General features: G+C 36.8%; 1 protein-coding gene across 3 annotated transcripts in view; it reads right to left on the bottom strand.

The window, feature by feature from the left end:
- Positions 1-17,405, bottom strand: part of LOC120861136 (coiled-coil domain-containing protein 91-like) — a 305,946-nt gene that overhangs the window by 92,977 nt on the left and 195,564 nt on the right. For all 3 annotated transcript variants that reach the window (XM_040236771.1, XM_040236770.1, XM_040236772.1), the window contains 3 exons: positions 15,277-15,369; positions 15,120-15,188; positions 5,264-5,440 (listed from right to left, as the gene is read on the bottom strand). In XM_040236771.1, the coding sequence (XP_040092705.1) occupies positions 5,264-5,440; positions 15,120-15,188; positions 15,277-15,369 (339 nt within the window). The remainder of the gene's footprint in view (positions 1-5,263; positions 5,441-15,119; positions 15,189-15,276; positions 15,370-17,405) is intronic.

Raw genomic sequence — 17,405 nt, 5'->3', positions numbered from 1 at the left:
CAAACCATTTATTTTGAAATATAGTGAAAACCAATGTTACCCCAACTGGAGTCCTGACCACTGAGAGTCTGAAGCATTCTCTCAAGATAGAATAAAAATTTCCATAATTCGTTTGTGTTTGTGTTCAGTGAACCCCTAAAAGGCCAGTATTAAAGTGTGAATGCAATGTTTTCCAAACTTGGAGGTTGATGTGAATTTTCATCCTGTCAAAGGTAGGAAAAAAATGTACATAGACCAAATCCAAGAATGTATGTATTGTGGTTTATTCTGTAATTAGGATACTCTTTTATGACAGGTGGGCTTCCCTGTGGCTCAGCTGGTAAAGAATCCTCCTGCAATGGTGGGAGACCTGGGTACAATCCATGGAGAAAGGAAAGGCTACACACTCCAGTATTCTGGCACGGAAAATTCCATGGACTATTCCAAGGGGTCGCAAAGAGTCAGACACGACTGAGCAACTTTCATTTTGTGACAGTTAACCTACCTACCTCTCACTGACTTATATATCTACTATAATATTAATTTTTCTGATAATCCATATAGAGATTATCAGGTAGAAATTTATCAACACTAAGATTGAGGATTATTTTCAACAAGTGTGAGGAACAGGAAATTAGTGGTTTCCTAAAATGGAAGATTCATAAAATTTTGTGCTCTAGCATCAATTTTATTTTCCATTTGGTTACTATTAGCAAAAGCCTTCAGTAAAAGAATAAAATCAGAACAAGCTTGACTACACTTTATATACTGATATGCCCAGAGGCCCAGACCATATTTTAGGCATATTAGTTACAAGAAGGAAGGCTAGGGTATGTGTGAGGGGAAGAGAAAAGAAGCAAACTTCATTAATGATGAAAGACTTCAGGGCTGGTGGGCATAAAATTTTGGCTAGTTTACAACGGCAAACCTCTTATCCAAAAAGAATTTGGTATGTGAAAAGCATACCAAGTTCCAGCTTTCATGGATCCAAGAAAGAGAACAAAACCATGTTTTCTAATGGGCTTCAAAGACCATGGCCACATACGACAATTTCATTTAGATATGCTCAAGCATGTCATTAAATTAGCAGGCCTTTTCAAAGCTGAAGACCAAACCATGTATACTTTTCACCAAGAAATATCACCATTCAGTTTTTAAACTAAAAAATAATTCAAAGCACTATATTTCTCATTTTTTTACTTCTTTTTCCTTTGCATTATGATAAACATGGGATTTCAATTCTGCCTTATATGATTAACAATGGATCTCCTAATACTAGTACATTAAAATAGCAGATTAAAGTCTTTGTTTATTAAGTCCAACATTAATGCAGTTTCTGTAGACTGTTAGCAGGACTGTAGTTCTTGTTTATAAGCACATCTTTCTGTTTCTTTGTATATATTACAATGTTGTGTTGATAAAAACTGGAGAATCAAAATATATCTCCATCCTCTAGGAATAATTTTTGTGCTTCTTGTCTATTTAGGAACTTTCATTTTATAACTTTTATGACAATTTTTGCTAGTATTCTCATTGCCTTTCTGGATAAAATATTTGGCAGAGACTAATGATCTCAAGTCCTGCTTGAACTCTCCATTTCAAAGAGTATCAATATCTGCCCAATTTCTTTCTAACATATTAAATTTCTAGATTTAAATATTTAATTTATCTGAAATTCATATTAGTAGACAAAAGTCCAGGAAAAAATTACAGCCAGCTGCAATTACAATTGTTCCTGATTAACCCAGCCTTAAACTGCGAGTCCACTTAAACGTGTATTACTTTTTTCAGTAAACACGTACAGTGACTGCTTGAATCTGCAGATGCAGAACTGTGGTAGTGAGGTCTGATTTTAGAACTTGAGAGTTGGCAGATTTTGGTATTAATGATGGGCCCTGGCATCACTTCCTCACAGATACTAAACAATGATTGTATTTTTAATCTTGTCTGGATAATCAGTACAATACTCTTGAGAATCTAATAAATGCTACAGCGTATCTCTGCAGAAAAATCTGCACATATACACAAATCTTGCATAATTTCAGTAAATTCACAGACTGTCTAGGGCCCCTTTCTATGGAACCCAGATTAAAAATTTGTAAATTACAGAAAAAACTTGTGTCTCTTTCTGTATTCTATGTTATTCTATTGGTCATTCTATCTATCTATATCCATAGCAGCGCCATACAGTTTTAATTACACCAAGCATCTTTCCTTGGTAGCTCAGTTGGTAAAGAGTCCACTTGTAATGCAGGACACCCTGGTTCCATTCCTGGGTCAGGAAGATCTGCTAGAGAAGGGATAGGCTACCCACTCCAGTAATCTTGGGCTTCCCTCGTAGCTCAGCTGGTAAAGAATCTGCCTGCAATGTGGGAGACCTGGGTTCAATCCCTGGGCTGAGGAGATCCCCTGGAGAGGGGAACGGCTACCCACTCCAGTATTCTGGCCTCAAGAATTTCATGGACTGTATGTATAGTTCATGTGGTCGCAAAGAGTCAGCAGGCACGACTAAGCAACTTTCACTTTCACAAGCATCTTTCTGCTTCAAAGCCTTTACACTTGCTATTCTCCATGCCTGAAATACTCTTTTTCCCTGCTGCTGCTGCTGCTAAGTCGCTTCAGTCGTGTCCGACTCTGTGCGACCCCATAGACAGCAGCCCACCAGGCTCCCCTGTCCCTGGGAGTCTCCAGGCAAGAACACTTGAGTGGGTTGCCATTTCCTTCTCCAATGCATGACAGTGAAAAGTGAAAGTGAAGTCACTCAGTTGTGTCCGACTCTTAGCGATCCCATGGACTGCAGCCTACCAGGCTCCTCCATCCATGGGATTTTTTAGGCAAGAGTACTGTAGTGGGGTGCCATTGCCTTCTCTGACTCTTTTCCCCTAGCTAGTCTCAAAGTAAACTCCTCACTTCAACGCAGGTCTCAGCTCAAATGCTACCTCCTTAAGTCCTTAGTTGATTACACTATTTATACATTGGTCCCCTCACTTTTAGCTTCTTAGATAGCTTCAGTTTTCTTCATGACCCTGATCACTACTTCACATTTTATTACACCTTTAATAGTTTCCTGTGAGTTTTCTTTACAAGAAGGAAGGGGATTTTTTTCTTTTTCCTTCACTACTGTATCCTCAGAAATAAGTACAGTCCCTGGAACATTTCAGGCGGTCTTTGCAATTATTAATATAAAACACCAAAGTTTGAACATGGCAACTTACTGGCTTATCCTGCTGGTCTAAGTAAGTAAAGTACATAACAGATATATAAGCTCCATCTGCTTCCCAAGAAAAGTAATTTGTCAACTTTCTAGAATAGGGCTGTGAAGCTTTAAGAGGCTAAGAGAATGCCAGTTGTTTCACTGTAGTTTTTTTTTTCTCATCCTATCTTTTTATTTTATTTTTTTTTTTTTTACTTTACAATATTGTATTGGTTTTGTCTTTTCTGCAACCATGTGAGAATAAAAGTAGTGAGCTGTTTAAGGAAAACTTGGAACACATTTGATAGGACTGCATCACTTATCGGAGCTACCTGGCAACACTGTTTGTTCTTTCTGTTGTAGATCTCTAGTCAACTGTCAGCTACTAGGCGATTATACACACATATACACACACTCACACACTTTTTTTCTCTTTATCAAAATATGCATCCATTTGTAAGAAAAGAAACACAATATATTTATTCATGACATGACTGGATTGTCCTCATGGTACCCTGAGCCTATAGAGAACAAATTTCAGCATCTATCATATACTATAATGTTTCTTATGGACAAGAATACTTACAAACTCACAGAGGAGGGTACTCTTCTATGTTTTTTAGTCTGGGTGATGAACATGTGCTGATTTATTCATGCCATCTTTCCCAATTTCATGGTGACTAACAGCCCACATCTTTGTGAGGTTATAAAGGAGTGGTCTGTGGTCACAAAGAAGTTTTAAGTAAACTCTTCCAAATTAGGATTTAACCAATGATCTTGACATTAGTGGCATAGAATTCCAACCAAGTGAACTGACAGACAATTAAACATATATACAGTATAAATTTGTGACACTAACGTAGGTTACAGAAAGAATTAGAAAATAATCATTATGCTAGTGGAAAAAAGAAAAGAAAAAAAGATAAAATTTATCACATTACTGTTACACTGTTTTCTTACCATAGATAGATATTACTGACAGATCTGTTTAATTTTCATAATAAATGGGTAATTTTGTGTTTTTGAGAACAAACTTAAGTGACATTAGAAAAAAAAAAACTATAACATTGACCCTAGATACTAGAAGCACTCGGTTTCCTAGCGCTTCATTAAAATTAACAAGTCATAAGAAAATCTGGGTTTTTGTTCTCAAAAGCTGAAAAGTCCTTTCAGTCACATTTATAAAGCATGGTCAAATGAACAATCATGTAAAACAAAGACTTCTATGAATGTTATTTTTTGCTTTTTATGTTTGTTGGAGGAAAGATTTATTCAGTTATCTCATACCTGAGATGACTAAATTCAAGTATTAACAGAACCATGCAAATTCAATTACAGAAAATTAAACTAATGAATTTTTAACTTCATTAATGTAATCAAAAGATATTTTGAATGTAGGCCATATTTGTTGATGTGTGTGTATTTCATGAGACTACAGGGGTTATTTGTGAGGTTCTATTTTTACTACCAACTACAGGTGTAACTTTCGCTACCACCGGGACTTCCCTGGGGGTTCAGACGGTAAAGCATCTGTCTACAATGCGGGAGACCTGGGTTCCATCTCTGGGTTGGGAAGATTCCCTGGAGAAGGAAATGGCAACCCACTCCAGTACTCTTGCCTAGAAAATCCCATGGATGGAGGAGCCTGGTGCAGACTACTGCCCATGGGGTCGCAAAGAGTCGGATGCGATTGAGCGACTTTTTCACTTTCACAGGTATATAGCTACACAAATTAGATGAATCTAATTAAACTGTTTTCAACACATATATATTATTTTCTTTGATTTTATGTGCATATGTGTGTTTGTGAAAAAGGAAAACAAGCATATCAAAGAGGAGACAATGTAGTTATAGTGATTAAACATAAATTTGGATTCTGACTTATTTGAAAATAGACTAAAAAGGCAAAATTATCAGCATTAAAAAGTGAAAAGTACAGATATATTAAAAATTATTCAGTTAAAATATTAAACTCAAAAGTAAAATAATTATGCCCAATAAGGTGATTTTAACTAAGATAAAATAATGGTAAAGTTACTTTGAGAAAATTTAGAAGGAAGGAAATATTCATAAAGAGCTAATTTTACTAACCTGACTAATTTTTCTCTGCTCTTGTATAGCTTTTTGAATTGCCTGAGATACTTCCTCTTGATCTTTTGCGTGCTCAGTCTTCCATAACTCCCTTTCTTCAGCATGGACATTTTCCAAATGTTTTCTTTCTTCTTCTATAGCTTTTAAAACTGCATCCTTCACCACTTCTTTCTCCAGCTTCAAAACAAATAATGACCACAACAAAAATATCCGAGTGAGTGACCACAGTAATTCCTTGAATAAGACACACTGGAGTTAACCTAAAAAACACAAAACTTTGATCTTACTGGGTTTATTTCTGACATTGTTTTTTTTAATTCATATGCAATAACTGCTGTAAAATAAAATCAATTATTTGGTTTTACACAAATAACCAACTTATTTCAATGGTATTTCTAAACTTCAGAGAAACCAAGCCTTAATTTAAAGTAGCAGTTTTCACACTATTTTGCCTTAGGACCTCTTTACACTCTTAAAAAGTATAGAGGACTTCTAAGAGCTTTTGTTTACATGGGTTATACAATTAAGATTTTCCACCTTAGATATGCAAACCAGGAGAAGATAAACGTATTAACTAATTAATTAAAAATTAATAACATTAAATATATATTAATAATGAATTTTATGAAAATAACTAATTTTCCAAAGTTAAAAAGTTAGAAGAATATCTGCAAACTTCGTGACTATCTGACTTAATAGAAGAAAGCTTAGATTCTCATATGAGTTCTGTATTAAATCTGCCATGATTTTTTTTGCTGAAGTGTGTAAGAACAACCCAGCCTCACAAAGATATGAAGTAGAAAATAAAATGTATTTTATACATACTAAATGTATCCAGTTGAGATCACTGTGGATATTCTTTCTGATTTCACACCAAAACTTAACAAAGAGTAGTTCTTAAAGGTAAGTTGCAATAAGGAAAATAAAATCACGTCAATGAACTTCTTGTACTGTTACATTACAATCTTTTCTTACCTTCTGAATGAATTCTTTACAGATGATTTTTTAAACATTTTTTATTTGGAAAACATTGATTCAATGAGTTATGCATCTCTTTCAGATGTTGACACATTTTTCAATATTATAACCAAACCAGTCATATTTTTCATATTACCATCAATCTCATTAGAACAGTCTTTAAGTATTAAAAAGTAGAAATAAATCTTCCAAATTTCTAATTTTTGTTTTAAATCTCTAATTTTATCATTGGCAACAAAAACTGTCAGTTTTGGGGTTTTTTTTTTCCCCTTAAGGTGTTGGGCTCATTCTGCTTATTTTGGAGAAAGTGTCTGCCACATACTAAAGTCTGTATAACCCTAGTAATTCAGTAAAATGGTGTTCTATGAAAAAAGAGCCCATTTTGGATGCAACTCAAACAGCTGCCTAAGAATTTTCCTCAAGAAAATCATCATATTTTGGTACACAGTAAAGTCCATGGGCCTCCCACTCCTGAGAGAGTTACCACTTTTTCTCTTGCTTTCAGCTCACAAAAGCCATTAAAGCTGACAGTCATCATTTTTTTAACTCCTGCTTTATTTCACAATTCTTTCTCATCACTCTCTTACTGTATACACCAATGCCTTCCATGTTGTTTAAACCAAATGGTATTTTTCGTTCTTTGTTTTAATCCTTATTTTCATGACCTCAAGCAATGTTCTACATAGTTGATTATTTCTGATTTTGTAAAGCCCTCTCTTTTCCTGGTTTGCATGACAGCATGCTACATATATTCTTCTATGCATCCTGCTGAGTGTTTTCAATTCTTTGGAACTTCTTCCTTTCTCTGGATCTGAAGGAATACTCTGGGAGTTCACAACTTGGCCAACTCCTGTATCATCCATACCAAACTGTTGATTCCATCTTCTATTTCCAGAATTTGGCTATTTCATTACTTTCCAAGTTACTACTGCTACTTGAGTTCTTTCTGCCATTCACTATCTCTTACCCAGACTTCATATACATTCTGTTAATTCCTTCTCAGGGTTTGGCCTTTCTTGCTACAGTTTCCCCCAAATTAATATCAGTTACCATTATGACCCACCTATACTTGGAAATTTCAATGTGTCTCTACTTCTCTATGGAATAAAATTCCAACTCACTATTCAGAATGTTAGTCATCCTTCAAGGCTCAGTTCAAAAGAAATTTACCATTAAAAACTACTGCGACATGGAAACACAATCTATGCACTCGTAATAATTTAATGTGTTCCTTTTTACCTTATTAGTATATAAGGAAGGTTTTCTAATCTGATTGTAAATTCTTTAAGAAAAAGACACAATCATAGTCATCCTTGAACATCCACCCCAGCATAGTGATTTGTACATAGGAGACTTTCAACATTTGTTTGCTAAATTTAAATATAAATCTCAAATGCAACACTCAGTGCTCTATTTGTGTTAAAAAAAAAATTAGTAAACAGAAACTTCAATTAAATAGTGTCAGGAGACCGTAAGATAGAACATGTTGTGACGTGGCAGAGCCCAGCAGGAAGAAGCAAGACTCCTCTACTTTCCCGGTGAGAACTCAGCCAATGAAATGCCATGGACTCTGTTCACCATGGCCCTCCCAACTTCCCTTTCTTCTTCCTCCCTGCCCGTATGGGGACTTGCACATGGCTCACAATATGGTTGTAGACCCTTAATTGCAATTCCCTGACAATCCTGAACAGATGCATCATTGCTGGAGAAATATCTGGCATTCTATTTATTTTAGGTCAACATGTTGGTGGCCTGCATAGGGATGAGAGAAGATGCCTGAAGGCTCTGGGGCTACTGAACAGATGTGGAACCCACTGTCACTCACTGCTTTCTCATTGATTGGAGTTTTGCAGGTACACTTTTCTCCTAGATCCTAAGTTCATGCCCTCTTTGTGTTTGAGGCTCTCCAGGTTTTATTGACTCTGTTTTAAGGTTTTGCATTTCTGCTAAAGGCCTTGTTCTGCATGCATTTGGTGCTTCAGTCTGATTTTGAGTTCAGACTGTTTCCATTGAAGCTGGCTGGAAATGCCTTTAGTCCGTTCCTTTGGGAATAGTGACTTCTTCACTGAAACTGTATCTGTTTTTCATCCTTTGGCCAATTCTTTGAAGGGACTGTTCTCTGGAAATTGACTGAAAAGGCCTTTGGCCTGGTTCTTCCAGGGCCACGCTGTCTCCTTAGAACTGACTGGTGATAGCTTACAAGCTGTTTGAGCTGCAAGCTGTTAAACTGTTTGAAATTATCCTTTTAATCTAGAGAAAATCCTCTGAGAAATGAGATACCACTTATCTAAGTATTTTGAGGTCACTCTCCCTACAGGGACTCCAGCTAAACTGATCTTTAAAAACAATAGTTCTAATCCTCCTCATGCTCATTTTTTGAAAAAAAGAGAAGAAAAAAAGAAAAACTGACCTGACTAAAGACAAGTTAGAATATCAGTGGCCATTATGGGGAAGTTTTGAAATTCCTAAACTTAATTTCCTTAAAACTGAATTAGATCACAACAGTTCAAAACCTTTCAGAACAGAGTGGCATGCCTGTTTTGATTGGTATCTTAAGACTTCTCACCATTATCCAAAGCTGAAAATAGCCTTTCTGCAAAATAAGATTTTAAGATTAACTGAGGCAAACAAACAATTAAAGAAAGATGAAATGGTTCCAAAAGCCTCAGGCTCTTCTTCCTTGGTTTCCCCAGCACTATCTTTCTCATCCTTGGATCTTCTTGCCCACCAGACTCTGCCTCTGGCACTGTCTTCCTCCCACTTTTCTATGCCCTTGATGCCTCCTCTATATCCCATAGTAATTATCCTATCAAACTTACCCTTTTTTCTAAAACTCTTCCCACCCCATTTTCCTCTGAAATATTCAGAACTTTTCTTATAAAACTAAGCCTTCCGAGGATCCAGAAGTTAAACCTTTAATTTCTTATATTCTCTGAACTAAACCTGAACTGCAAGTCATAATAAAATATTTTCTCAAAGTAAACTGAAGATCCTCATACATTTGCTGAGGAATTTAATACCATCATTCAAACTTATCAACAGTGTTCCTCTGACTCATGTCAGCTAGTTCATATGCTTGTTGGTTAAGGCCAGGCCCAGCATAGGATGAAAACCGTTAACTGGGAAAATCCTGAAAGGTCAGGCAATCATTAGATGACTTCATCGAGCAATTCCTGGGGCTTTTCCAAAACCTGTCGATTGAAACAGAATTCAGGATTGCACACAAAAATTGGATGACCCTTTTTATGACTACTATAATCAACTTCAGAATGCTTTTAAGAAAATTCTGGTCATCCTTCAGATGTTGATTCCACCCAGGCAGCTTTGAATTCTGTAATATTAATAGGCTGAACTGGGACTTCTTTCTTTCCATCTAGTAAAAAGAACGAGGATGGAATGGAAAACTATGTCTACTTCAGACTTAATTAATCCAGCAAACCAGCTCTCTCACACTCTAGATGAGTCACTGGAAAAGAAGAATACCAGGTTTCCTAATCTTCAAATCCAGCAAATGAAGACTTCTAAATGAAACCAAAACCTTCCCAGTTTCTGCTATAATTGCAAAGAGCCAGGCCACTGGAAAAGACTGTTACAAATTTAAGTATTTTGAGTGTTTTCGATCCTCTAATCAGCCTTTCCCTTGTCCTTTCAATTCTCAGTTGCAGGGTTTTGAGGAACTACAGGGTGTCTTCCCAGTCCTCCCTTTCAGTTGGCTTGGAGAAATATTTTTCATGATTGAGGATGAATCGCTTCCTGTCTTAACCAACAACAAAGGCATACATAGTCTCAGGGTTCCATCTCATTACTATAATGCAGCTCTTGCTGTGGTTCAAATAGTGAGGATCTCTAATGAACTTCTTTTATTCATGGTCTATAGATTTCAGAGTGGACTGAAAGAAGCCTCCCCTCACAGACAGGATATTCTCTCTTCTGTGGCTAAGGTACTTTTAGAAAAGTTTGTCCCTACCTGAGGAGCTCATTTCCAACATCAGAGTGATCTAGAAATCCATTTTACTGGCTATGCACTTCAACAAGTTTGTGATGTTTGGCTGGTTTTAAAACATTTTCACTGTGCTTGTTGTTTGTTGCTATTTAGTCACTAAGCCATGTCCAACCCTTTGCGACTTGATGGACTGCAGCATGCCAGGCTTCTCTGTCCTTCACTATGTGCTGGAGTTTGTCCAAACTCATGCCCATTGAGTCCATCATCTCATTCTCTGCTGCAACCTTCTCCTTTTGCCTTCAATCTTTCCCAGCATCAGGGTATTTTCCAATGAGTTGGCTCTTTACATCAGGTGGCCAAAGTACTGGAGCTTCAGGTTCAGAATCAGTCCTTTCAGTGAATATTTAGAATTATTTCCTTTAGGATTGACTGGTTTGATCTCCTTGAAGTCCAAGGGACTCTCAAGAGTCTTCTCCAGCACCATAATCAAAAGCAACAGTTCTTCAACCCTCAGCCTTCTTTATGTATGGTCCGCCTCTCACATCCACATGTGACTACTAGAAAAACCATAGCTTTGATTATATGGACTTTTGTCAGTAAAGTGATGTCCTCACTTTTTAATACACTGTCTAGGTTTGTCATAGCTTTCTTCCAAGGAGCAAGTATCTTAATTTCATGGCTGTAGTCACTGTATGCAGTGATTTTAGAGCCCAAGAAAAGAAAATCTGTCACTGTTTCCACTTTTCCTCCTTCTATTTGCCATGAAGTGATGGGACTGGATGCCATGGTCTTAGTTTTTTCATGTTGAGTTTCAAGCCAGCTTTGTAACTGTCCCATTTCCACCTCATCAAGAGGCTCTTTAGTGCCTCCTCACTCTCCCATTAGAGCCGCATCTTCTGCATGACTGGAGGTTATTGCTGTTTCTCCCAGCAATCTTGAATCCAGCTTGTGCTTCATCTACCCTGGCATTTTGCATGTAAGTTAAATAAGCAAGATGACAATATATAGCCTTGTCTTCTCCTTTTCCATGAACCAGTCAGTTGTACCATGTCCAGGTCCATTGCTTCTTGACCTGCATACAGGTTTCTCAGGGGACAGGTAAAGTGGTCTGCTATTCTCATCTCTTTAAGAATTTTCTAGTTTGTTGTGATCCACACAGTCAAAGACTTTAGTGTAGTCAGTGAAAAGAAATAGATGTTTTTCTGGAATTCATTTGCTCTCTATATCATCCAACAAATGGATCACAGCCTTGTCATGGTGAAGGGGCTTGTGTAACTCAATGAACTTCATGAACACCAAAGATGGATGGGTTATAGTGAAGAGTTTTGAAAAAATGTGGTCCACTGGAGGAGGGAATGGCAAACCACTCCAATATTCTTGCTGTGAGAACCCCATGAACAGTATGAAAAGGCAAAAAGATATGACACCAGAAGATAAATCCTCCAGGTTGGAAGGTGTCCAATACACTACTGGGGGAGAGTGAAGGGCAATTATTAATAGTTCCAGAAATAATTAAGAGGTTGGGCCAAAAGAGGAATGATACTCAGCTGGGGATGGTCCTGGTGGTAAAAGTAAATCTGAAGCTGTTTAAAAAAAAAAAAAGAACATCACATAAGAACCTGGAATGTCAGGTCTGTGAATCAAGGTAAATTAGATGTGGTCAAGGAGGAGATGGCAAGAGTGAACATTGACATATTAGGAATCAGTGAACTAAAATGGATGAGAATGACGAATTTAATTCAGAGCACCATCTACTACTGTGGGTAAGAATCCTTTAAAAGAAATGGAGTAGCCGTCATAGCCAACAAAAAGTCCAAAATGCAGTACTTGGGTTCAATCTCAAAAATGACAGAATGATCTTGGTTCATTTCCAAGGCAAGCCATTCAACATCATAGTAATCTAAGTCTATGCCCTGACCACTAATGCTGAAGAAGCTGTAGTTGGCCAGTTTTATGAAGATCTACAAGATGTTCTAGAACTAACACCAAAAAGAGATATCCTTTTCATCATAGGGGACTGAAATGTAAGAGTAAGAACTCAAGAGATACTTGGAGCAACAGGTAAATGTGGCCTTGGAGTACAGAACGAAGCAGGGTAAAGGCTAATTAAGAGTTTGTCAAGAGAACACACTGATCATAGCAAAGAGCCTTTTGCAACAACACAGATAACTCGACACATGGACACCGAAGTGTTAGCCCCTCAGTCCTACAACTCTTTGCAACCCCTTGGACTCTAGCCCACCAGGCTCCTCTGTTCATGGAATTCTCCAGGCAAGAATACTGGAGTAGGGAGCCATTTCTTTCTCTAGGGAATCTTCTTGACCCAGGGATCAAAGTCAGGTCTCCTGATTACAGATGTATTCTTTACTGGCTGAGCCACCAGGGAAACCCCTACACATGGACATCACCAGACAATCAATGCCAAAATCAGACTGATTATATTCTTTACAGTCAAAGATGGAGAAGCTCTATACAGTCAGCAAAATTAACACCTGGAGCTGACTACGGCTCAGACCATGAGTTCCTTATTGCAAAATCAGGTTTTCTTGCTTTCTTCAATCTAAGCAAGGTAGAGAAAGTAGGCCGTTCACTGTGCTTACCACCCTCAATCCCTCTGGCTTAGCTGAATATACTCATAGCATATTGAGATTCAGTTAGCAAAATTTCTTTCTAAATCCCAGGTCCACCCCTTTTGGAACTCATATAATGCTCACCCCTCTTAAAAAATATTTATTTATTTACTTTGCTGTACCTGGTCTAAGTTACAACATGTGGGGCCTTTGATCTTGTTGTGGCATACGGGATCTTCAGTTATGGCATGCAGGACCAAAGAGTTCGCATGGCACAATTAAATCATTCCAAATATCACAATAAACTCTCACCCTCCAAGACAGTCACAAGACATCCAATGCACTTGGCTCCTGCCTTTTTGGACTCAACTGACAAAAGGGGAGATACTCCAATATTGCAAAGGCCTGGTTGTTTCCATGAAGAACATGTTTCCATGAAGAACAACTAGGCTTTGGTAGAGGAAACCTTTGCACAACATACCCTTGAGAGAGGATGACCTTAAGCATCATAACTTGCACCTGGAGATTTGCCTACTGGAAGACATACTTCCAGAAGAATGCTCTTCCACCTCACTGGAGAGGCCCCTATCAGGCACTGATAACTAGCCTCTGCACTATCAAACTCCAAGGAATAGACTCTTGGATTCCAGTACACAGCTTAAGAAAGCATGGAACCCCAACTGGTCATGCATATCATCTGGTGACCTGAAAGTAAAGACTTCCTGGAAATGAAGTCAATGACATCTGATGAGATAGCTTTCCCTAGATACCTAGACCAGGCTTGTTAGAAGTTTGTCACCAAACCCTTGATGATGATATAACACTTCAGATGATCTCTGATGTCTACAATCTTGATAACATGTGGACTTTAGACAAAAACTGCCTAAGATGTCTCCCTCCTACCCCTCCTTCTTACTTGAATGCAACTGCAATAGTTCCAAACTGCACCACTTTCCTTCTGACAATGATGGACAAAATTTGCTGAAACCAGAAACCCTGGTTCTTAATCTGTGATATTTTCAGAGAAAGATCTTGATCAAAGGGGAAAATGTAAAAAAACCTCAGAAACAGAAACATCAATTAAATAGTGTCAGAAGACCCCTTTAAGGGGGAGCCGTCACACCCTGCAACTATAGTAGAGCCCAAGAGGAAGAAGAAAGACCCCTTCTTCTTTCCTGCCAGGGACTCAGCCAACGACAAGCCATGAACTCTCTATTTCCTGCAACCCTTACAACTTCCTTTCCTCTCTATTAAAGTATTCTTATTGCCACAAGGGAATTTGTATGTGGCTTGGACTGTGAAGAAGGCTGAGTGCCGAAGAATTGATGCTTTTGAACTGTGGTGTTGGAGAAGACTCTTGAGAGTCCCTTGAACTGCAAGGAGATCCAACCAGTCCATTCTGAAGGAGATCAGCCCTGGGATTTCTTTGGAGGGAATGATGCTAAAGCTGAAACTCCAGTACTTTGGCCACCTCACGCAAAGAGTTGACTCATTGGAAAAGACTCTGATGCTGGGAGGGATTGGGGGCAGGAGGAGAAGGGGACGACAGAGGATGAGATGGCTGGATGGCATCACTGACTTGATGGACGTGAATCTGAGTGATCTCCGGGAGTTGGTGATGGACAGGGAGGCCTGGTGTGCTGCGATTCATGGGGTCGCAAAGAGTTGGACACGACTGAGCGACTGAACTGAACTTAACTGCCAACTGCCATGCTAGCAGACCCTAAATTGAAATTCTCTCATAATAATGAAAAAACGTACTTTTGTTGGACAAATATCTGATGGTGTATTTCAGGTCAACATATGTATACATTAGCACACATATATTTAAAATCTATGCATATACTACCTAGATGATTTATTTCAAAATTGGCTTTAAAAATCATACACCTTGATAAACACATATGTACATACAAATAAACACATATACTCAATACTTGTGTGATACCTGTCAAATACCAAGTGGATGTTGTTGCGCCTATGTAGATATATTGTTTTTAACATATGATTGATAATCTAAATATAAAGCATTTCAATATCATTATCTTATATAATGTATGTTTAATAAAAATACAAACAGCAGAAGAGGAAAAAAATTTTCAACTTTCTGGAATGAAATATTTTAAAAGTGCACTGACTACACCATTAATAAACTCAGTTTATTAATTCCACTTACTTACAAAGAAATTTATTACTGATGGGTCTATACCAGGTAAACACTTAGGCATAAATATAACAAAAACAATTCTTACTTGAGACCAACAACATTCACTTTAGGCTTTGAGGTGGGGTAAACATAAAAACAATTGAACTAATAAAAAGTATTGGAATTAAACTTCACAATAAACTTTGCAAATAGAAATACCTTTGCAGCAGATATTAATGCTTCTTTATTTTTTTGCCTTTCTTCCTCCAAACATTTTTCCAATATTTCCTGTAAATGATAAGACAGTTAGACATTACAGTATTATTTGAGGCAACAGAACATTCTTTCCACACTCTAAGCAAAATTAAAATATTACCTTCTGTTCTTGAGATTGCTGAGACAAAGCTTCCTTTATTTTTTCTTTTAACAGTTCTTTCTCTGTGTCAAGCATTTCAAGGAGCCTCTGATGCTACAAGGAAAGTTAACTTCATTAAGACTATGGCTCTGAGATAGATAACCTATCAACACGGAGAACAGCTGGTGGAATTCATTTGAAGTAGTTACCAGGGGAAATAAGAAAGCTGGCTAAAATGAGGGCTTAGGAGCCAAAAAATCTGAATTCCCATTTCTTTCATCAGTCAAGACATACTTTTTTCATCCCCAAATTCAGTATAGTAGATGACATGAAATCTAATTTGAAAGATATTCCAAATATGAAGTGAATCAGAAAATGATAAAATGTTCTTTTCCAAAATTAAACTTGGAAAATATACTCATTAAAATTATTATTAGCTTACAGTGAGAGTAATCAGATTATAACTGATGTCTGCCTGATGAAAAATTATCCTAACAGAATATCTGTGTTTCTAGTAAAGTACTGTTAAAGAAATTGAAAGATCAGTAGTTTCATCCTAAGATTTTGCTACAGATTCAAAAAAAAATAATAAATCTCTGAAAGTAGTCAAAGGAATATTCTTGTGATAGCTACTGTTAAAGAATACGGAGTTCATGTCTTCATTTTTATTCTATACTAGTAAAAAAGCACACAGAGTCTTCATCAAATTATCATTATTCAAACTTGGAGTTTGAATGAAGTTTTGTTGAGAAAATTTGACCTCTATGGCCTCAACACCTTCAATATAGATAAGCCAGATAGTTGTTTTGAACAGCGCTCTCAGGGAAAGTGAAACATACGTATTCCCATTCACACAGATTTCTCCTCAGTTACTAAAGGCAAATAAGATATTTTCTCAGATTTAGAACTATTTACATAAGAGCCTCCTTTAAATATGAACCAATTTCTGATACTCAGTATTTTAAAGCATATCTATGTCATTCAAAGTTGTTCTGATTTAAATAGCTTTCAGGTAGATAATCTAAGTTGGGAGTAAGTGACCAAACAAAGTTAAGATAATCTATGATTTCTATTTTTAATTTTAATGCTTTTATCTTAATTTACAAGATAGGAAAAGTTACAATAAGAAAAATTACAAGAAAAATGTGATTTTTCTTTAAAAACAAATCTAAACTGCAATATAAATCATGACACCATGATGAAAAATTGTTGGTATCCTATGAATTTGTGGAAATCATTTGACTAATAAATCAGTAAGCCTAGCATATGATATATAATAACTAAGACTTTAATGTTATATTCTTTGAAAGTCTAAATGCACACAGAATTTCATGAAGTCAGAAATAACACCTAATACTCTTTATAAAACACACATGATAAAATGTTTAACCATGCAAATAATTAGACACAAAAACGGTAAGTACAATTCTCACTTGAGACTGAAAATATTCAATTTAGGCTTTGAAATGAGGGTAAACATAGCAAAACTGGAACAAGTAAAAATTACCATAATTAAACTATAGAAGAAATTTTTAAGAGTCGTCAATTATACTGAAAGTGATTTCTTCTTAAAATGAACAGTTAAGATAATAGACTAACGGAAATCAGTAAGTAATTAACTATAAGTAGGCCACATTTCTCTGATGCTTCTCTTGTGGCACAGTGGTAAGGAGTCCACCTGCCAATACAGGAGACGTGGGTTCAGTCCCTGAGTTGGGAAGATTCCCAGCAGAAGGAAATGACAGTCCTCTCTAGTACTCTTGTCTGAGAAACTCCATGAACAGGGGAGCCTGGTGGGCTACAGTGCATGGGGTCACAAAGAACTGGACAAGATTTAGCAACTAAACTACAAAGAGGCCACATTTCTCCAAGGGTCCAACAAGAACTAGTAAAAGATGATACAATAGCTAAAAATGACAATGCAAGGATTAGAAAATTCATTTCTGAACTTCATTTCTTAATTCTGAAGTATACTATAATAAAATATTTTTGAGCTTGTTTGAGCCAAAATACTCAGGATAATCATTTGAAAGAAGCACCCTACATAAAATACACCTTAAGTAAAATTATAGATCTACTGGAGAAAACACAAAGTAACTACCATATCTATCTATCTATCTATCTATCTATCTATCTATCTATCTATCTAT

This window comes from Oryx dammah, unplaced genomic scaffold (genome assembly GCF_014754425.2).
Source record: "Oryx dammah isolate SB20612 unplaced genomic scaffold, SCBI_Odam_1.1 HiC_scaffold_11229, whole genome shotgun sequence".
Taxonomy (NCBI): domain Eukaryota; kingdom Metazoa; phylum Chordata; class Mammalia; order Artiodactyla; family Bovidae; genus Oryx; species Oryx dammah.
The sequence above is the reverse complement of the archived record's forward strand: the minus strand, read 5'-3'. Positions and strand labels throughout refer to the sequence as shown.